Raw genomic sequence first — 23,108 nt, forward strand, 5'->3', positions numbered from 1 at the left:
CGATTCCTTACCGAGAGGTTTCGAGCAATATTCGTGTAAAAAACCGAGCCGCTCGAGAGCAATCCGTATACTTCTTATATCCAAGGTCGTTGCTGGAATATTTTGTTCAGGGGGACAAGCCTCAGATATTTCTTTTATTTGCTTCAGGGTAGACTCTTTTTTTTCATATACCTTTGTATAATTATTTCTCCCCCCCCCCCCCCCCCCCCCCCCCTCCCTTCCCCACCCCGGGTTAGCTACCGCTGATATGAACATGAAACTACTGCTTTTGAATGATAGTTTTTTTGCTACAATATCTTCTATTATTTAGATACTTTCAAAGAAAAAATACTTATTACTATCCATGCTAATATATAATATATTTTTTTTAGTTAAAAGATAAGCGCTTTTCATCATGTAGCAAAGAAGGTTTTGTGTTATTTTTATATTATGTTGTTGTATATTGTGTTGTTATTATTTTAGAAAAAAATAAGAATGAACTATTCTGAAATTGAAAAAAAGGCGGGTGGACACATAAAATTGAAAAGGTGAAAGCTCGGGAAAGCACATCGTATTTTTCTTTCTTAGTAAAGCTCGCTTTATCGTGAAGTAGGAATGCTCTCTCTCGAATGCTGTCCCCGTGCCAACGTCAGTTTTGTCAGTTTTGTATAAATGTCCCGGGCCACTTACTGTAAGTTTTGTATCTTCAATACAGTGATTCTCCCTAGATGTGCATAACAAACTACGTTGGGATAAATCCTTATGAGATAATTCTTGCAAATTGCTAGTTAAGCATATTTTCAAGAAAATTAGCCTTTCGCTGCTTTTCGTTCCGGTATAGGATTTCTGGTTCTTTTTTTTTTTTTTTAGTTAGTTTCCGGTTGTCTCGATTAATTACGGGACGGCTTGTAACCATAACTTCCGGTTATCCATGAAATTTCCGGTTTAGCTAGATTCCGGGACGGAAATATACTGGCAACTGTCAGTCTTGGTAGATTCCGGTTTGTTACGGTAACTTCTGGTTATGCTTGCAACCGCCGGTCTAAGTAGATTCCGGTTTGTTACAATAACTTCCGGTAACCGAAATGAGTTCCGATTAGTTATCTTCCGGTTTACCGCGATAACTTTCCCTCCACCTCCAACGCAGCGCTCGTAGTCTCTCCTCTGTCTTCTCAAAGTCGTGAAAACCAAAGTTATCGAGGATATCGTAGACACCCGCCGAAGACGCGACCTCGGTCATCCACTGACTGAATGAACGGTCCCACTTGGAGCGCCTCTCCATGTTCAGGTACGTGTTGAACAGAATGAAGTAGAAGTAGCGCTCAAGATAGTAGAGGCTGCGCTTGCGAAGGTCCAGTTTCTCATCGCGAGGCACATCGGAACACCCGTATTTGTACTGCAAGGGTAAAGGATGGTAGGTTCTACAACGCATAACAATCAATAGCTATTTTTTTCTAAATGATCTACGAGCGCACGGCGGAAGCCTGTGAGGCTAAAACGTTAGGACCTGGTCATTATCACAACTATTTCAAAAATATTATCGCCATAACATTATCACAATCAACATCGTTCATCATCATAATGGCCACTATCAGTAATTATTATGTCGTTCATCATCGTTATCACTATTACCATCATCATCATCATATGCATCATCATCATATCATTTCATCGTCATTATCACCTTCATTGTTTTCACTTCAATCTTCATCATCACCACCTTCACCATCATCATCTCATCGTCGCCAACGTCATCAACACCATAACCGTCATTATCATCTTCGTCATCACCATCATCTTCATTATCACCATCACCGAGCTTTCTATGCGATCTCTAACTACTTCTTGTCCATCTCACCTTGTGGAAAGTGGAGAAAATAACTTCCCGGGCGTGGTAATGCATGGGGGTCATTGTCTCGGACACCTTGTCTAAACAATAGTCCACCTCCCGCTTCCTCTGCGGTCCGTTTGGCAGTACACGCATCAGGTGTCTTATCACCTGTGGAGTGATGAACAATAATCTTAACTAAGCGAAAAATTGTTGCTCGAAATCGGTACTATTTCAACGAGACCTAACCCTTAACCCCTAACGCAATGTTCTTTTTGGTAAGTAGCATTGCCAATTTATATTTCCCATTTGCAATTGCAACATTTTTGGAAATAGGTGTATGATATCTCAGCCGGTTGTCGGTTCATTCTTGTCCCGTTACTCACGGAAAACTCTCCAAGGGTGTACTTGGCGTTGGGAACACAAGCTGGGTCTTGCTCGTCCGGTTTGGTCCCTGCAGGGAAGCCCTGTGGAACCGGCAGAAATATATATATTGCAGGATCAAACGGGAGACAGAGGTACGCTCTGTACCTTCCAAGGGAAATTATGTACTGATCAGATCCTGTCAGGGGTTAAAAGTAGAATGGGGAAATTGCATATTCCAAGATATTTAGAAATTTACTCTGGATGGTTCCAAATGCTATCCCACCACTTGCATAAACAAACACGAAAACTTTTACTGCTATAAATAGCAGAAGAGAAAGATTGACATTTGCATTCACTGTTCTTTTATGCTGCCATTTGAGCATTTTCCCTCCAAATCTATTTATATTTGGAGATAAGCAAAGATGGGTAAGCATGGTTGTGCTGTAACCATGCTTGCTTACACAGGATTACAAGCGAGTTTGACTTCATGCACTTAACCACTCTCCTACTGCACAGTAGAATGTGGAACCGGCAGAAATCACAGCGTCAGCAGACGGTGTGTCCCATTCGTATGAGCCCCATCACCCGCATAAGGATTAGTAGTCATAAACTTGAAATCGAAAACGGGCGCTACCAGAGGCCCTATAGAAAGCCTGAGGACAGAAATTGTTCTCAGTGTAATTCAGAGGAGGTCGAAGACGAGTTCCACTTCCTGATTTAATGTAAGCGACATGAGATGGCAAGAAAACGAGTGATTGAGGTTTTAAAAGTTTAAAAAAAAGGTTACGAAAGATAAAAGATATATAGATGAAAACCTCCTTTTATGACTGTTTTTTAACTAGGGATTAGCCTGCGTGCAGGGATGGGTAGTCTAAAATTAGCTGGACTCTTGTATTACTTGTTTTTGTATTTTTATAAATGTTTGTTAGAGTGAATGTCACGTAATTGTGTATAACCTGCTAATAAACTATATCTATCTAGCAGGGTCGCAAAGGGGCTGAGAGGGCATTAAGGCCCAATCATATCAGGGTCGCAAAGGGGCTGAGAGGGCTTTAAGGCCCAATCGTAGCAGGGTCGCAAAGGGGCTGAGAGGGCTTTAAGGCCTAATCGTAGCAGGGTCGCAAAGGGGTTGAGAGGGCTGTAAGGCCCATTCGTAGCAGGGTCGCAAAGGGGCTGATTGTGCTTTAAAGCCTAATCATAGCAGGGTCGCAAAGGGGTTGAGAGGGCTTTAAGGCCCATTCGTAGCAGGGTCGCAAAGGGGCTGATTGGGCTTTAAGGCCTAATCATAGCAGGGTCGCAAAGGGGTTGAGAGGGCTTTAAGGCCCAATCGTAGCAGGATCGCAAAGGGGCTGAGAGGGCTTTAAGGCCCAATCATATCAGGGTCGCAAAGGGGCTGAGAGGGCTTTAAGTCTCTTGACGGGGGGGGGGGGGGGGGGTAAAAAGGGTCAAGAGTGGGGGCTGGAGGGGTTAGGATTGAGGGTAAGAAGGGGAGGAGGAGAAAGGATCACGAGGGGAAGGGGATGGGGGTTGCTAGGGGTAGTGTGAGTACGCAGGGGAGGGGAAGGGGGGAGGAGGGGAGGGGGAGGGGGAGGGGGAGGGGGAGGGGGAGGGGGAGGGGGAGGGGGAGGGGGAGGGGGAGGGGGAGGGGGAGGGGGAGGGGGAGGGGGAGGGGGAGGGGGAGGGGGGAGGGGGGAGGGGGGAGGGGGGAGGGGGGAGGAGGGAGGAGGGGAGGGGGGGAGGAGGGGAGGAGGGGAGGGGGGTGTAGACGTACCATCACATCACTACATCGCCATCAACCCGACAGAATTTGAGTCTGATTGTTAACTAGCTGTCTTACAAAAAAGCAGGGAAAATTACGCCAGGTCATTTGTCTATTTTACAGTTGGGAAATGTAAGAGTAGTGTACCTTTTTGTTGCAGTATATCAGACAAGCTGCTACCATAGCTGTTGTCGTGCGTTCTTTTCCGCTTTCGCAACTAAACACAAGCGCAGGACCATCCTCGTCTGTGTAGATCTCCTCAAGAGAACTCACTATGTTCATCAAGTGATCAAAATCCTTGAAATAAGAAAAGAAAACAGATTCAGATTATCATACATTATATAACAAATTTATGCGGCATTGTTGTGTATTTTACGGGCTAAAAGGAACAAATCAGGCTAAAATACCAAATACATTTCAGCCCAATCGAAGGCTTGCTCGCTTTTTTGAATAAAAATAGACTTCATTCATTTCTTTCAATGTCCTATAAAATTATCCGAGGCATAGGGTATGTATACTTGTAAGTATGTATATCTTACACTTTTTCCTCTATCGTGCTGTCTCTTGGTGCGGGGGTGGGGGGCTTGTGAAAATATCTTACCCTTCACTTTATTGAACAGTGTTTTTGGGCGCGGGTAGGCTGTGTAAATATCTTACACATTCCCCGGTGGCCTTATCCTAGGGCGCGGGTAGCCTGTGTAAATACCTTACCCTTTTCCCATGACCTGATCCTTGGGCGCGGGTAGCCTGTGTAAATACCTTACCCTTTCCTCCATGGACTTGTCTTTGGGCGCGGGTAGCCTGTGTAAATACTTCCCTTTCCTCCATGGCCTTGTCTTTGGGCGCGGGTAGCCTGTGTAAATACTTCCCTTTCCTCCATGGCCTTGTCTTTGGGCGCGGGTAGCCTGTGTAAATACCTTACCCTTTCCTCCATGGCCTTGTCTTTGGGCGCGGGTAGCCTGTGTAAATTCCTTACCCTTTCCTCCATGGCCTTGTCTTTGGGCGCGGGTAGCCTGTGTAAATTCCTTACCCTTTCCTCCATGGCCTTGTCTTTGGGCGCGGGTAGCCTGTGTAAATACCTTACCCTTTCCTCCATGGCCTTGTCTTTGGGCGCGGGTAGCCTGTGTAAATTCCTTACCCTTTCCTCCATGGACTTGTCTTTGAGCGCGGGTAGCCTGTGTAAATACTTAACCATTTCCTCCATGGCCTTGTCTTTGGGCGCGGGTAGCCTGTGTAAATTCCTTACCCTTTCCTCCACGGCCTTGTCTTTGGGCGAGGGTAGCCTGTGTAAATAACTTACCCTTTCCTCCATGGCCTTGTCTTTGGGCGCGGGTAGCCTGTGTAAATTCCTTACCCTTTCCTCTATGGCCTTGTCTTTGGGCGCGGGTAGCCTGTGTAAATTCCTTACCCTTTCCTCCATGGCCTTGTCTTTGGGCGCGGGTAGCCTGTGTAAATAACTTACCCTTTCCTCCATGGCCTTGTCTTTAGGCGCGGGTAGCCTGTAGTATGAGAGTAACGGTGTGTGTCTCATCTGCTCGTCGAACATCTCACGCATCGTCAGCACGCTGCTGAACTCACGCGTCTCGTGGGTCGAATTCACGTCCACATATACCTGGCAAGGTTAAAATTTGCACGTGACCATCACAAAAATAGTAACTAAACAATACCCAATATATTTCCATGCGCGTTTGTAGGGGAAAAGCGGGGCATAGCTTTGGATTACACCCATACTCATTTTCCCAGTAGAAAAATTGCATGTTTCGTTGTTGAGACGACTCGATTCTGGTCAAGTCGCCTTGGCCGCTTATTGGTATATTTTCGGGTGTGATATGATTGGATATAATTCAATTATATATTTAGATGGATCGAGAAGTGTAGAAGCGCGCTCGTAAGGCCTAACAGGATTTGCTGGATTACCTCATTGTTCTATTGTATCTTCGTTCTATTGTTTGTTTCCCATTGTTTTGTGTGTGGTGCATCAATGCAATGTGGTATTAAATCTTCTTATAGCTTCAAATGACCCGTTGGATCTGGCGACCTAATTACAGGACCTCAGAATGGCTTAGGATGTGAAAAAAATAATGCTACTTTTGCAAAGTGACCAGACCCTGCTAATTCAGAAACCCTAATTTAAGCGGTTTTGTCATTTATATAGATTTATATGGTATCCACGTGATATTCTTAACCTTACTTGTACAGGTCTGGATTTCCCTTTCCGAAGTAGTTCTCCTTTCAACTCGCTTTCTTTTTTCTGTAGAGATAATGAGGTTTATAATTGGCTCAGTAATCAGCGTGAAGATTAACCAATCAAATCAATAAAGTCATCAGCGTGAAGATTGGACCAATCAAAATTAATGAAGTCATCATTGTGAAGATTGGTTAGTAATATTAATGTGTGATCAACCAAATTCATCAGCCTGAAGATTGACCAATAATATAAGCTTGACAGCCTCCAGAATAGCCAATTAGCTAAGCAATCAACAACCAAACAAATAAGCCCTTCATCTTGCAGATTAACCGATCAGATAGTAAGCGTGTAGATTAACCAATCAGAGGTTGTCAGCAGCATATTAACCAATCAATTAAGCTTGTCTGCGGTCAGAGAAACCAATAAGATGTGCTCGTCAGCAGACAGATTTACCTTTATCAGATTGCTTACCTCGATTTCCGCTGAATTCAATCCTTTGTATGGCATGTGCTCGGATATATTTTTCAGCTGGATAAAAGTAATCGACATATTATTTGATACAAGAAGAACAGGTTCAGGGTCGATTTTAGAGATCCTGTTAGAGATATATCAGCTGCTCTGTTGAATAAGCCGATGGAAATGGTTACTTTATGATAATGTGTGGGAGTGTAAAATGGCGGCGTGTTTGGCTTTCCTTAGACTTACTTCTCTCGGACTGAAGGTCTCTCCATCGCAGTCTATAACTAGGTCTTCCCTCAGGTTGACCACCACAACTCTTGGGTGCGCGTACTTGGGTCCCGTGAGGAGGCCAATCACTTTCTCCGGGCCCTACAAAAAACAACACATACATTGGTACCTCTTTTTACAATACTCTATTATGCGGCTAAAGGTTCGATTTTCCTGTCCTTTTCCTGGCCAAAATCCGTTTTTGTCGAAGCACCGTTTTCGGGCATTTGCGATAATTAATGGAATATGTAAGGACAACAAAATGCTCGTAGCTAAATATTTGGTTAATGCATGCCGACTGTAAACCTGAGCGAAGCAGTAGCGAATCTAGAAGAGGATGTAGGAGGGTTTAGGCCCACCCAAATCTTATTTTACGAAAAAAAAATGCAATTTAAAGAATCTGGTGCCCAGAAAATGAAAGATTTTGGATTCCTGCTTTTCAATCAATAAAACCCACTCTTTCAAATGTGTTTAAGCCAAAAAGTAAATGTAACAAGAATATATTTGTTGCTAACATCCCTATTGACATTCCCCATCGGTCAAACCCTCCTCCCAGCAAAAGCTAGATCCGGTGGCTGTTTGTTTGTTCGTATTTTTTCGTTAGACCAACGAAAAATATATGCGTTTATAGGGGCAAGTTCTCACCTTTCTGTTCGGTTGACACATGCCGTAAACGGGAAGGCCTGGTACTTTTCTAAAATTAGATACCTAGCGAGAATACAAACACGTCAATCAAAGAGAACCAATTTTGCATCCACCTCACAACACAGCAGTAAACGCAGTCTAGGAGAACTCCTGATTTGGAATTGAACATTACCTTACAGTATAATACAATAAAAATAAAATAACACGCGATACTTATGGGGATAAGTCTGGATCGTGCTTTCTGAGCCAGCAATGCTCAGAAATTTTCTCTTGGGGGTAAAGACAATTCAATTACTTCATGTTAATTTTCATGTATTTACATCTGGAACGGTACCTAAAAAGAAAGGCGCTTTTTTTCAAGGCCTTAGTGATTTCATTTAGCTCTGTAGTCGGCTAGAGGATACTGACACGCTATGTTTAGCTATATAATTAAAGTTTAGATTATAACGAGCTTGTCTGGTACTAACCTCAACTTCTCGCTGAGTACTGAGCACGTCCATACCAAACTCTTCATCAGCAACCTATATACAACGAGACGCTATAAGATGATGAAGGATCGTGGTGGTGATGGTGGTGATGGTGGTGATGATGATGATGATGATGATGATGATGATGATGATGATGATGATGATGATGATGGTGATGGTGATGGTGATGGTGATGGTGATGGTGATGGTGATGGTGATGGTGATGGTGATGGTGATGGTGATGGTGATGGTGATGGTGATGGTGATGGTGATGGTGATGGTGATGGTGATGGTGATGGTGATGGTGATGGTGATGGTGATGGTGATGCATGGTGAAAATGATGACGTTGCATTATGATGATTATGATGATGATGATGACGAAGATGACGACAATGTAAACGATGATGACGAAGAGGATGACGACAACGATGATGTTGATGCATGGTGAAAATGATGACGTTTCAGGAAGATGATGATGATGCATGATGATGATGCTGATGATGGTGATGGTGATGATGATGATGCATGATAATGTTGATGATGGTGGTGGTTGTGGTGGTGGTGATAGTGATTTTTGACACCTGCCACTCACCAGGCATGTAGGCTGATGCGTCCTCATCATGAATTCTGAGGTAGCGCCCTTCTCCTTGATGTCTATGTGGCTAAGCATGCGGTAGATCCAAGGTCGGTGCCGCATCCACCGACAGAACGTCTGAGAGAACACCAGTGGAAACTAAACAGAATAAAGTATTTCACGATCACTGTTGCTTGTTTTTGTTCTCGAAATGTCAACAAAACTCCGTTAGTAAAGAAAGGCCTCGCGTCGGTGAAAATATTTACTGTCCCCGAAGGTAGGCATTAAAAGGTTTGATCGTTCATAAAGGTAGGCGCTTATATTTACCTGTTAGACAAGGTAGGCGTATATTTACCTGTGCGGGAAGGTAGGCGTATATTTACCTGTTCGACAAGGTAGGCGTATATTTACCTGTTCGACAAGGTAGGTGTATAATTACCTGTGCGGGAAGGTAGGCGCGTTTATTAACCTGTTCGATAAGGTAGGCGTATATTTACCTGTGCGGGAAGGTAGGCGCGTATATTTACCTGTGCGGGAAGGTAGGCGCGTATATTTATGTTCGACAAGGAATGTGCATATTTCCCTGTGCGGGAAGGTAGGCGCGTATATTTACCTGTGCGGGAAGGTAGGCGTATATTTATCTGTGCAGGAAGGCAGGCGTATATTTACCTGTGCGGAAAGGTAGGCGTATATTTACCTGTACGGGAAGGTAGGCGTATATTTATCTGTGCAGGAAGGCAGGCGTATATTTACCTGTGCGGGAAGGTGGGCGTATATTTACTTGTGCGGGAAGGTAGGCGTATATTGACCTGTTCGACAAGGTAGGCATATACTGGAGTTTTCGTGCGCGGTCGTACCTGCTCGTGTAGATAAGCGTTAAAGAGTATGAGGAAGAAGTATCTCTCAAGGTAACTCAGTCCTCGGCGTATCCAGTAGTCACGGGCGTTCTGTCCCTGTTATGTAAACAATGACAAAGGTAAACGAATGCAATAATATAATGATTTATGTTCATTATACCCTATTGCATTTAAACTGAATCAAAAGGGTGGGCGCCAACAAACGTATACACTTATACAATATACACAATAACAATTATCAACTACCGTAAATAATAATAATAATAATAATAATAATAATAATAATAATAATAATAATAATAATAATAATAATAATAATAATAATAATAATAATAATAATAATAATAATAATAATAATAATAATAATAATAATAATAATAATAATCGATTTTTATAGCGCCACTTCTACTATGAATCCAGTGGCGCTTTACAATATAACAATTAAGGTAACAATATTTCATATAAAGTATTTAAAACTTAGACTTAGACTAAACTAACTAACTAACTGGCTGACTGACTGACTAACTGACTGACTGACTGACTGACTGACTGACTGACTGACTGGCTGGCTGGCTGACTGACTGACTGACTGACTGACTGACTGACTGACTGACTGACTGACTGACTGACTGACTGACTGACTGACTGACTGACTGACTGACTGACTGACTGACTGACTGACTGACTGACTGACTGACTGACTAGCCTAGACTAACTAACTAACTCATAGCATCTCAAAATACACTTGATATAAGAAATATAGTAAAAACAGCAAACAATTCAATAGAAAGAAAACTTAGTATAGGGGAAAAATATATATACATGTATTAATATATAATGCTAGATGATAGGTTCTTTAAAACATGTTAAAAAGCACTTCTGAAAAGATGGGTTTTAACCATTGTCTGATAAACGCCCGGGGTGTTCATCAAATTTCGATGGTTCAAGGGGGGGTGGGGGGGGGCGTACAATAGATTGGATGCGTTTATTAGAGAGGTACGTTCTTTACAAACTATAACAACACAGCAAACCCCAGTGCAGCTGGGTTCTAATCTCAGTCTGGATCACGTTATTATAATTATAGCCTGCGTAGCAAGCTTTACTTGACATTGATCAAGTCTCACCCAGTAGAAGCCAAGCTCAGATTAAGCAAGAAGGCAATTTAATTCGATTTACATTAACGGATTTCCTATGTCGTTTGTTTTTAAGCTAGCGGGAGGGTGTGAGGGGGGAGCCTTTAATAGAAGGGGGGCGTTTATTAGAGAGGTGCGTTCGATACAAACTAGTAAGCTTAGGGGGTAGTTTATTAGATAGGAGGCGTTCTTTAGATAGGGGGCGTTTATTGGATGATTTACGGTATTCCTAAATGTTCCCATATTTAAATGGCACAAAAACACTCAGTCATTTAGTTTATGTCATGTGTGCACGCCTCGAAGTACCCGGCCTAAGAAATGTATTTGGCCGGCACAATAGATGTCCTCGAGAATGGAAGGATTAGAAGGGGAAAAGACGTTGTAGAGATCTAAGGAGCTTCCCCGTACTCAATTCCCCATACTGAAAGTAAGGACAAAGACAAATATGCCACAAGACCAAACCTCTATTACGTAGTCTTCCTTGATCTCCCCAAGCTTGCGTTTGCACTCGCATATCCCGAGCCTGATATTCATGACGTCAGAACACACGTCAATAACGGCATCAACCTGTCAACCACAGCAACAGAAGGGCTTTTTTATTAGAGGAACAAACATGAGGGTCACGGGATCATGTATGGTGATACACTAGGGTAGAACGTCTAGTCTACAAATTTCTAAAATTTTAGCGGGGGGGGGGGGGGGGGGGGGGGTTTCAAACGCCCAGGAATTTCCAAAGGGGAGGGGTGGGGTAAATTGCCCTTTTTCCTTTACTGTATTTATTTTTTTCCAGGGGGTTGGAAATTCAAGAGGGGGTTGGGGGGTCATACCTCCGACCTTCATTGGGGGGGGGGGGGGGGGTTATGGATATTGGGTATGGATATGGTTGAATATGGATATTTGTAATGGCAGTGTAATCTGACAATTTTCATCCCTTATTCAAAAAGGGGCTACGAAACAATGCATCATGGAAAGGAAAGAACAGCCCCTTCAAGTCTGAATCAGATGTGCGCTTACCTCTGCGCTTATCTTTTTTTAATGGAAGTGTAACAGGTTATGTTGGCTAAGAATTTGGCAAGTCTGAAGCAGATGTGCTCTTACCTCCTGTTTTACTTGGGACCCGTTTGGAAGGTTCCTAACAAGCTGCTGGATAATACGGAATTCTCCTTTCTCGTAATTTGGGCGGTTCTCGTCTATTAAGACTGGAATAGTACTGTTCAAATAAAAAAACAAACTCACTGGTTAGCGTAAAAATGAGTATTGTGAACGTTTTGGATGGATCATAGATGGATTAAAATCGAAAGAAAAAGGTTCAAAATATATTATGAGACATTCAGAATAGCCAAAAAATGAAAGAAAATAAAAAGCAAAAACGTAGTTAATACAAACTTATACAAGTCATACGTCGAAATTTTACTTTTTAAGACAATTAAACAAAAAAAAAGACTGAATCTAATTCGAAAATTATGTATATTCTTTTAAGGAAATTACCAAAATAGCTGAGAAAAAAAAGACGTAAATGTTGTTTGTTATAAATATGAAATAAAACAAGAGTGTTTTTGATGGCAAATCGCGTGACGTACTTTGCATCTGGCGGGAAGCCAGTCCTATGGCACATAATCAGGCAGCCAATCACCATGCCAGTAGTGGTGCGTCCCTGACCCACGTGACAGTTGAATATAAGAGCGGGGAGGGGTGCGGCGGAATTTACATCTATCACTTGAGGAATGTCTTTGATGGCGTTGATAAACTGGTCGAAGTCTTGCTCCTCTGGGGCGTTTGTAGCGGTGATAGGGACGCGAGAATATCTATTCATAAAGTCGATGTTTGTTTACCATAAAAGCTATAATATAAATAGGGCGGGGCTAGCATTTGTTGTTTTTTTCAAGTCCAATTGCGGGGCATTTACTGGAGTACAGATTTCATCTAAACATACACCAGTTCACCTGAAATTATTACACCTGAAGACACCTACATTCCAACTCACCTGCATCTAATCTTAGCTTATCTAATATCACCTTACTTTCCGAACCCCGTCACCTTATTCCAACTCACCTGCATCTAATCCTAGCTCATCTGATATCACCTTACTTTCCAAACCCCGTCACCTTATTCCAACTCACCTGCATCTTATCCCGGCTTATCTCAGCTTAGCTCACCTGAGGAATGGAGTGAGAAAGATCTGTCTGCTATAGATCTCGTCCATTACACACACGTGCTCCTCATAGGAGATGTTGTATGAGTGCGGCTCGTTATCGAAGTTATCCACATCGTGATAGAAATAGAACTTGCCACCTTCCTCGATAGATAACTTGATAATCTAGCGCAAAGGGAACAAGAAACAAGATCAAAAGACAAAAAAGAGAAAGATTATTTTCAGCCAATGAACGCTCGAACCAATACTACCTTTCCCGCTATATCTGTTACACTCGTAACACTCGTTACACTGTGTTTCTCACGGACTCCCCTTGCTTCTTATCACCTCCACCCTCTCAATACCAGGATACGGGGAGGTGGATTGGGTGAATACGGGGAGGTGGATTGGGTGGATATCCACCCCCCTTTATAGTAAAAAAAAAGTCACTTTGTTTGAAGAAAATAAATGTCTGAGGACGGGACGTACTGTCCATGTGCCTTCGCCTGCTCGCCTGCTTGCCTTTGCTGACGCGACAAATCCAATTCAGTTTGAAGTATTGTAAGATCTGTGTGATTTACCAAGAACCACTGGATCGGTTACAGGCCGCCTATCCGACCATTATCCACCCTCCATTTTGAAATACTGGATACGTCCCTGCATTTCATGTCTCTACTTGATCTCCAACCACCTCCTCAAACCCCGTCCCTTATCTAAATATCCAGCTCCCCTATTTTCAGATTTGGCTAAAAAATAACAAGGAATGTTAAGAAATCCACGAAAGAACAATAAATCCCCCTTTCTTGAAACCATTGCATTCCGCCTTTTTGGAACTCCTGGATCCGCCCCTGCTTGATCCCACTCCCTTTCCCCCTCCCCCCCTCCCCTACTCCCCCTGATACCTCCTCCCGTATCTTGATTGCTATCTCCACTTCCTCCCCACCCCACTCCCCCTTATACCTCCTCCCGTGTCTTGATTTCTATCTCCACTTGCTCCCACCCCACTCCTCCTGATACCTCCTCCCGTGTCTTGATTTCTATCTGCACTTGCTCCCACCCCACTCCCCGTTATACCTCCTCCCGTGTCTTGATTTCTATCTCCACTTGCTCCCACCCCACTCCCCCTTATACCTCCTCCCGTGTCTTGATTTCTATCTCTACTTTCCCCCCTCTCCACTCCCCCTTATACCTCCTCCCGTATCTTGTTTTCCATATCCACTTGCTCTCCACCCCACTCCCCCTCATACCTCCTCCCGTATCTTGTTTTCCATATCCACTTGCTCTCCACCCCACTCCCCCTCATACCTCCTCCCGTATCTTGATTTCCGTCTCCGCAAGCTCCTCGGGCTTCACGCCGTAGTTGGCGATGTTCCCTTTCAAGCTGTTTGGGTCTCGTGGCGAGTACGGAATGTAGTCGTGATTCAGACTTAGGAAGATGACGGGCTCCTCGCGAAGGTTGAACGACACGATTTCCTGTGAACACGCGAACAATACACGAGTCAATCGTGTACAAAACACGATTACCCGATTACGAGCAAAATAACAATCAATAACAAACAGAACACTTAACGAGTCATTAGGAGCAAATTAAGTGACATCGAGACATTTCCAAAAAGTTGACAAGTCAATAACGACCAGAACACGAGTCAAATATTACGAACAGACTCGCGAAAACCCGGAGGGGGACTCCCATATTATAATAACGGGAATGCTTATAGGGAATTTTTTTTACCCCCAAAAGGTACCAAAAAGGGCGTGGCTCGATGCAATTTTTACCCCTAAATGGTACCAACGAACAGCGTACCATCGTACATTTGTAGTTTAAGCATTTAAGTTCATTTCCAAGTAGGGGGCCAAGTAGCAGCTTGTTCTGACCTAAAAAGAACCGTGTAACAAAAAAAATGCCAGCGCTTGAACTCGAACCCCATATAAGGTATTAAACCCGTGATTCTTACCCCTAAAAGGTACTAGGAGCATCCCCGTCATCTTGTATATGTAGTCCCCCCCCAGGGGGGCAAAGAAAATTGGACAAACGATTTTAGACCATAGCTCCAACGAATAAATTAAGAGCAGGAAAAAAACCCAGAATACTAGTAAACAATCTATGAGGGAAACAAGGATAATGAGCACAAGTCAGCGAGTCGACTCCTAGAGAACTCAAGGAGGCATGAATGTTGAATGCGCGAGTCAAAATCCGCTAGCGCACGAGTAAATAATTTAATTATTAAAAATCTGGGAAAAAAAACCAAGACCAAATAGGACGAGATTTATCGATTAACTTTAACAAATGTTAATGTTAATTCAAGGCACAGCCAAGGTGGTTACCGTAGTGATACCGAAGCGCTTCCGAGTGTTACCGAAACTCTCACGAGTGATACCGAAGCGCTTCCGAGTGGTAATCTTTAAGTCAATTAATGCAATATCATCTCCTTTTAACTAATTGCATTTTTCGAGAAGCAAATATCGCAGTAGGCCGAAAACAGGTGAAAGGCTTATTTTTTTGTGCGCACCGCTTTTCGCATGTACCTATGTTATTCTCGTTTGTTTATTCGCATGTTTGGCGCAATTGTCTAGAATTGTAGAGTTTCGCGACTTGGTCTCGAGAAAAAAATGTTACTCGTGTACATTTTTATCCAAACTATACAAACCAGGTATCAAATTTTGTTATTTTTTGCTTAAGAGTAAAACTGTTGAAAAAATGGCAGTAAATCACAAAAACGAAAGGTGTCTTTGGAAGAAAGGTACCACACTCCTTGAGTGAAAAATTGACACTTAATGACTTATTTTAATCAACAAATGCTTGTTAACAATAGTGTGTGTTTAAATTTTGATATCTAGTTTCGTTCAAGAGTAATTATATTTCAAAGTTGCAGCATGCAAATTTAAGCCATATCCGGCGATCAAATTGCAAGAACTTTTGATGAATTTGGAATTTTTAATACCTGTACACGTACTTTTGGTAACGAGGTTTTGCTCTGTCAGCCTGATCCTCTGCTAGCAGAGGCCTCTTTTCTCTGCATTTGCCAAATTTTATGCAATTCTGAGAAATCTATATGGTGCATAAATTCAAAAGTTTAGCGTGTTTTGGTTGAATTTTTGTGTTGCTGTAATGTGCTTCTGAAGATTTTTTGAGACTTAATCCCTTTACCTATGCCACTTCACACCTAATGGGGACAAGCACATAATAGCCAATCGGGTTCGTTGACTGCTGTGTTGCGGTTCATAAGAAATCAAACGCCCGTCAAGTATTACACGCGATTAAAAGATTTTGACACGGAAAGTGTTATGATTATCATTCCCCTAAAAATGTTTTTCGCTTATATTTCCTTAAATAAAATCGGTACCGTAAATATTATTCTAGAATATGGTAGTATTTATCCCTGTTATTGTTAAATCCTCATTTTCGGTATTTCTGTCCACACGAAACTGTACCGTAACCTTTAAGTCAAATATATTGGCACGTTTGATAGAGAATTCAATATTTTTTTTTTCGGGCACACCGATTTCCGAACATAAGACAATTGTTATCAATTTGTGCTCTGAATAAAATTCTCGTCGATTAAATCCTAGTTTTAATTTTTAAATTCAATTTCTAAAGAAGCTCTTAATTCGCTAAGTAGATGCTATTTTGCTTTTTCTAACACCTGCACATAATGTTTAAATTGCCTCCGGTTTTTTTCCAATGAGACTTGGCAGGGCTTATTTTAAATGGGTGTTATGATGGCAACTACTTGGAAAACAGAACTTTTTTTTCCTTAAGGAGTTACACTGTATGTCCTTACAATAACCCTTTTTTAAGAACGAGGAATTTGAAAAACATGCTGAGGCTTAAATATCAGCAAAATATTGTTTGTTTGATGTGTTCTAAAAGAATCATCTTGTGTTAAAAATAGCAACAATAAATATTATTGCTTGGGTCATCTGCTTAATTTTCTTACTATTAATCAATTGGGTATACACTCTTCTTTTTTTTTATAAGAACGTCTAATTTTCTGTTGAGGCTGGATAACCGTTCTTATATGTTCTTAAATTTACTGTATATAAGAATATATTGACCAATTAATTATTAGGAAGAGAATTACACTAATGATCAATAGCAATAATAAGGTTGTTACTATGAGCAAAATTTGATTCTGCATTTTAGAACACATCAGGACTAAAAAAATTCTGCTATTTGAGCCTCGGAATGTCTTAACATGTTCTTAAAATTTGGAATCTCAGGCTGGACGTTCTTATATAAAAAAAGAGTTTAATCCATTGGGTATTGAATTTTTATAAACCCCCTTATTGAAGAACATCCATAATATTTCCAGACATAAAAGAGAAGAGCATTAACTGAAAATTAGACGTTCTTATATATCAAAAAGAATGTAACTGTATCCTATAAATTCTTATTTCTTTTTTTCTCTAAATAAAGAATACTGTCTTTAGAATCTAGGGTAAAAGGTGAAAAATTTAAGCATAAAATTCAATAAAAGAACAGACAAGCAAAGACAGCTGCACAAACAAAAACGGTGCTTTTCCAAATAAAATCCCGCATAAAAGGGACTGTCAGGGATAGGGATATTATTATATGTCACTGCAATCTTTTTCATCTAGCATTTAGCAGTTTTATCACGAAATTATATTGCTGATGCTATATGCAAAACAAGACATGCTTCCGGATCGCGAGCTTTTTACAATATTAAATGCTTGTCATTCGGATATGGTAACAGTAATTATAAAAAAAAAAAAACTCAAGCGAGAAAAAATCGAAATTAATATCTTAAATAATAATAATAATAATCTAAGAAAGAAGTGTAAAACTATCTTCCTGTGAGGTTGTTTGAAGCTTTTATTCATGTTCAATATTGTTCTCGACTCAAGAGCCTATGATAGTTAATAGCGCTTGTTTTGGGTTTACGGAAAAGAATGGCAAATGCGTAAAGGGGTAATAACAAAAGGCGAACATGAACAACTACTAAATATAGACATTTAAAAACAGAAAGTCGAAGAAAAAAATTGTGATTAATATAAGTCTGAGTAACGATAACTAACGTTTTCAATAACGTTTTTATTTTTTATGATTTTTTTATGTAGCACCTCCCTTGTTAATTGCGCTTCACTTCCTATTTCCCATGATTGACAAGTGCTAAAAAGAAGTATAAAACTCTGGCTACAAAATACAGAAAATATAAATTCAATGCGAAACCGCGAGAACCTTAAGAAGTTAAATGTTCACAGCATTTGCAAAGACGTTTACACTATTCCCGCATTCGAGGAATCTAGTTAAGATTTTTTTCAGTAACTTCCTCCTTACACACAGTAGTGTTCAGGGCTATTACCAGAAATTTGAAAGCACTATTGTTGCCATGACAACGAGTGGAGGAAGATAATCCAGCCACATTGGGACCGTGTCTATTTCTAGCATTTATACAAAAGGAGAGAGAGAAAAACAAAGAAACAATAAGAGAAAAGCAATGGCTGAAGACACGCAAATTACCTTTATCTTATCCATCACGTACTTTCATCGCAAATATATTGTTTTTTATTTTGTAGTAAACCTGTCAACAAACAGAAATATAATGTCCTGCTGGTGACAGCTACGGTTATATTCAAATGTGTTTCTTTTTACCCGGTAACACAATATTTTAATTAAAGCGTAACAAACGATAACAAAGCATTGTTTGACCAGGGTATTTTTAACAAATAAAAGAAGCATAATAAACAAGATAAACGATGGCTACTGGGACGCTATATACTATCTTAAAAAATTCAGTACAAATTTATCCACTTCATGGTCAATTGAAATTATCACAGGGTTTCCCGATTAAATCAATAGTCGCAGTTAAGATGTTTTTCAATTTCTTTGTTTCAATTGGAATGACAGAGAAAGAAAAAAAAGAGGCACGAGATAGGTGGTTATGAAGAAAACTTATTTTCGAGCATGCAACGTTAAAAATGTAGGTTGCTGGAGACTCAAGATGAGAATTACAAATATTATTTTAATCGAAGCTGATATTATTGTAGCAGAAATCATTTAAAAGGCCGAAAACAGGTGAAAGACTCATTGTTTGTGCGCACCGCTTTTCGCATGATGCACCTATGTTATTCTCGTTTGTTTATTCGCATGTTTGGCGCAATTGTCTAGAATTGTACAGTTTCGCGACTTGGTCTCGAAAAAAAAATGATACTCGTGTACATTTTTATCCAAACTATACAAACCAGGTATCAAATTTTGTTATTTATTGCTTAAGAGTAAAACTGTTGAAAAAATGGCAGTAAAACACAAAACGATATAAGGTGTCTTTGGAAGAAAGGTACCACACTCCTTGAGTGAAAAATTGAAACTTAATGACTTATTTTAATCAGCACATGCTTGTTAACAATAGTGTGTGTTTAAATTTTGATATCTAGTTTCGTTCAAGAGTAATTATATTTCAAAGTTGCAGCTTGCAAATTTTAAGCCATATCCGGCGATCAAATTGCAAGAACTTTTGATGAATTTGGAATTTTCAATACCTGTACACATACTTTTGGTAACGAGGTTTTGCTCTGTCAGCCTGATCTGTACAGGACCCGAAATGATCCCAGGACCCGAAACGATCCCAGGACCCGAAATGATCCCCAAAAGTACCCCAACTGATCCTCGGACCCGAAACTCTAAATAAAGAATACTGTCTTTAGAATCTAGGGTAAAAGGTGAAAAATTTAAGCATAAAATTCAATAAAAGAACAGACAAGCAAAGACAGCTGCACAAACAAAAACGGTGCTTTTCCAAATAAAATCCCGCATAAAAGGGACTGTCAGGGATAGGGATATTATTATATGTCACTGCAATCTTTTTCATCTAGCATTTAGCAGTTTTATCACGAAATTATATTGCTGATGCTATATACAAAACATGCTTCCGGATCGCGAGCTTTTTACAATATTAAATTCTTGTCATTCGAATATGGTAACAGTAATTATAAAAAAAAAAAAAAACTCAAGCGAGAAAAAATCGAAATTAATATCTTAAATAATAATAATAATAATAATAATAATAATCTGAGAAAGAAGTGTAAAACTATCCTCCTGTGACGTTGTTTGAAGCTTTTATTCATGTTCAATATTGTTCTCGACTCAAGAGCCTATGATAGTTAATATAGCGCTTGTTTTGGGTTTACGGAAAAGAATGGCAAATGCGTAAAGGGGTAATAACTAAAGGCAAACATGAATAAGTACTAAATATAGACATTTAAAAAATCGAAAAAAAAATTGCGATTAATATAAGTCTGAGTAACGATAACTAACGTTTTCAATAACGTTTTTATTTTTTATTATTTTTTATGTAGCACCTCCCTTGTTAATTGCGCTTCACTTCCCATTTCTCATGATTGACAAGTGCTAAAAATAAGTATAAAACTCTGGCTACAAAATACAGAAAATATAAATTCAATGCGAAACCGCGAGAACCTTAAGAAGTTAAATGTTCACAGCATTCGCAAAGACGTTTACACTATTCCCGCATTCGAGGAATCTAGTTAAGATTTTTTTCAGTAACTTCCTCCTTACACACAGTAGTGTTCAGGGCTATTGCCAGAAATTGACAGCACTATTGTTGCCATGACAACGAGTGGAGGAAGATAATCCAGCCACATTGGGACCGTGTCTATTTCTAGCATTTATACAAAAGGAGAGAGAGAAAAACAAAGAAACAATAAGAGAAAAGCAATGGCTGAAGACACGCAAATTACCTTTATCTTATCCATCACGTACTTTTATCGCAAAGATATTGTTTTTTATTTTGTAGTAAACCTGTCAACAAACAGAAATATAATGTCCTGCTGGTGACAGCTACGGTTATATTCAAATGTGTTTCTTTTTACCCGGTAACACAATATTTTAATTAAAGCGTAACAAACGATAACAAAGCATTGTTTGACCAGGGTATTTTTAACAAATAAAAGAAGCATAATAAACAAGATAAACGATGGCTACTGGGACGCTATATACTATATACTTAAAAAATTCAGTACAAATTTATCCACTTCATGGTCAATTGAAATTATCACAGGGTTTCCCGATTAAATCAATAGTCGCAGTTAAGATGTTTTTCAATTTCTTTGTTTTAATTTGAATGACAGAGAAAGAAAAAAAAGAGGCACGAGATAGGTGATTATGAAGTAAAACTTATTTTCGAGCATGCAACGTTAAAAATGTAGGTTGCTGGAGTCTCAAGATGAGAATTACAAATATTATTTTAATCGAAGCTGATATTATTGTAGCAGAAATCATTTAAAAGGCCGAAAACAGGTGAAAGACTCATTGTTTGTGCGCACCGCTTTTCGCATGATGCACCTATGTTATTCTCGTTTGTTTATTCGCATGTTTGGCGCAATTGTCTAGAATTGTACAGTTTCGCGACTTGGTCTCGAAAAAAAAATGATACTCGTGTACATTTTTATCCAAACTATACAAACCAGGTATCAAATTTTGTTATTTATTGCTTAAGAGTAAAACTGTTGAAAAAATGGCAGTAAAACACAAAACGATATAAGGTGTCTTTGGAAGAAAGGTACCACACTCCTTGAGTGAAAAATCAGCACATGCTTGTTAACAATAGTGTGTCTTTAAATTTTGATATCTAGTTTCGTTCAAGAGTAATTATATTTCAAAGTTGCAGCTTGCACATTTTAAGCCATATCCGGCGATCAAATTGCAAGAACTTTTGATGAATTTGGAATTTTTAATACCTGTACACATACTTTTGGTAACGAGGTTTTGCTCTGTCAGCCTGATCTGTACAGGACCCGAAATGATCCCAGGACCCGAACCGATCCCAGGACCCGAAATGATCCCCAAAAGTACCCCAACTGATCCTCGGACCCGAAACTCTAAATAAAGAATACTGTCTTTAGAATCTAGGGTAAAAGGTGAAAAATTTAAGCATAAAATTCAATAAAAGAAGAGACAAGCAAAGACAGCTGCACAAACAAAAACGGTGCTTTTCCAAATAAAATCCCGCATTAAAGGGACTGTGTGGGATAGGGATATTATTATATGTCACTGCAATCTTTTTCATCTAGCATTTAGCAATTTTATCACGAAATTATATTGCTGATGTTATATACAAAACAAGACATGCTTCCGGATCGCGAGCTTTTTACAATATTAAATTCTTGTCATTCGGATATGGTAACAGTAATTATAAAAAAAAAAAAAACTCAAGCGAGAAAAAATCGAAATTAATATCTTAAATAATAATATAAATAATAATAATAATAATAATAATAATAATAATAATAATAATAATAATAATAATAATAATAATAATAATAATAATAATAATAATAATAATAATAATAATAATAATAATAATAATAATAATAATAATAATAATAATAATAATAATAATCTGAGAAAGAAGTGTAAAACTATCCTCCTGTGACGTTGTTTGAAGCTTTTATTCATGTTCAATATTGTTCTCGACTCAAGAGCCTATGATAGTTAATATAGCGCTTGTTTTGGGTTTACGGAAAATAATGGCAAATGCGTAAAGGGGTAATAACAAAAGGCAAACATGAATAAGTACTAAATATAGACATTTAAAAAATCGAAAAAAAAAATTGCGATTAATATAAGTCTGAGTAACGATAACTAACGTTTTCAATAACGTTTTTATTTTTTATTATTTTTTTATGTAGCACCTCCCTTGTTAATTGCGCTTCACTTCCCATTTCCCATGATTGACAAGTGCTAAAAAGAAGTATAAAACATTGGCTACAAAATACAGAAAATATAAATTCAATGCGAAACCGCGAGAACCTTAAGAAGTTAAATGTTCACAGCATTCGCAAAGACGTTTACACTATTCCCGCAATCGAGGAATCTAGTTAAGATTTTTTTTCAGTAACTTCCTCCTTACACACAGTAGTGTTCAGGGCTATTGCCAGAAATTGAAAACACTATTGTTGCCATGACAACGAGTGGAGGAAGATAATCCAGCCACATTGGGACCGTGTCTATTTCTAGCATTTATACAAAAGGAAAGAGAGAAAAAGAAAGAAAGAAAAAGAGAAAACCAATGCTGAAGACACGCAAATTACCTTTATCTTATCCATCACGTACTTTTATCGCAAATATATTGTTTTTTATTTTGTAGTAAACCTGTCAACAAACAGAAATATAATGTCCTGCTGGTGACAGCTACGGTTATATTCAAATGTGTTTCTTTTTACCCGGTAACACAATATTTAAATTAAAGCGTAACAAACGGTAACAAAGCATTGTTTGACCAGGGTATTTTTAACAAATAAAAGAAGCATAATAAACAAGATAAACAATGGCTATTGGGACGCTATATACTATATACTTAAAAAAATTCAGTACAAAATTATCCACTTCATGGTCAATTGAAATTATCAAAGGGTTTCCCGATTAAATCAATAGTCGCAGTTAAGACGTTTTTCAATTTCTTTGTTTCAATTTG

The 23,108-nt window shown here is 39.4% G+C and overlaps 1 protein-coding gene across 6 annotated transcripts in view; it reads right to left on the minus strand.

Annotated features, from left to right (window-relative positions):
- Window positions 1-566: 566 nt before the first annotated feature.
- LOC5511371 (paladin) overlaps window positions 567-23,108 on the minus strand; it is a 33,993-nt gene continuing 11,451 nt past the window's right edge. For 5 of the 6 annotated variants that reach the window (XM_048722336.1, XM_032380723.2, XM_032380724.2 and 2 more), the window contains exons 3-19: window positions 13,960-14,127; window positions 12,680-12,840; window positions 12,104-12,328; window positions 11,622-11,733; window positions 10,986-11,090; window positions 9,391-9,486; window positions 8,552-8,692; window positions 7,959-8,012; window positions 7,492-7,554; window positions 6,826-6,948; window positions 6,592-6,648; window positions 6,124-6,183; window positions 5,395-5,544; window positions 4,080-4,229; window positions 2,194-2,274; window positions 1,838-1,978; window positions 567-1,375 (exon numbers count right to left, since the gene is read on the minus strand). In XM_048722336.1, coding sequence (XP_048578293.1) covers window positions 1,076-1,375; window positions 1,838-1,978; window positions 2,194-2,274; window positions 4,080-4,229; window positions 5,395-5,544; window positions 6,124-6,183; window positions 6,592-6,648; window positions 6,826-6,948; window positions 7,492-7,554; window positions 7,959-8,012; window positions 8,552-8,692; window positions 9,391-9,486; window positions 10,986-11,090; window positions 11,622-11,733; window positions 12,104-12,328; window positions 12,680-12,840; window positions 13,960-14,127 — 2,187 coding nt within the window. In that variant the 3' untranslated portion in view covers window positions 567-1,075. Of the gene's footprint in view, window positions 1,376-1,837; window positions 1,979-2,193; window positions 2,275-4,079; window positions 4,230-4,748; window positions 5,545-6,123; window positions 6,184-6,591; window positions 6,649-6,825; window positions 6,949-7,491; window positions 7,555-7,958; window positions 8,013-8,551; window positions 8,693-9,390; window positions 9,487-10,985; window positions 11,091-11,621; window positions 11,734-12,103; window positions 12,329-12,679; window positions 12,841-13,959; window positions 14,128-23,108 lie in introns of those variants that run through there. The other variant, XM_048722335.1, reaches the window with a different exon arrangement.

Source organism: Nematostella vectensis, chromosome 15, assembly GCF_932526225.1.
Source record: "Nematostella vectensis chromosome 15, jaNemVect1.1, whole genome shotgun sequence".
Classification (NCBI taxonomy): domain Eukaryota; kingdom Metazoa; phylum Cnidaria; class Anthozoa; order Actiniaria; family Edwardsiidae; genus Nematostella; species Nematostella vectensis.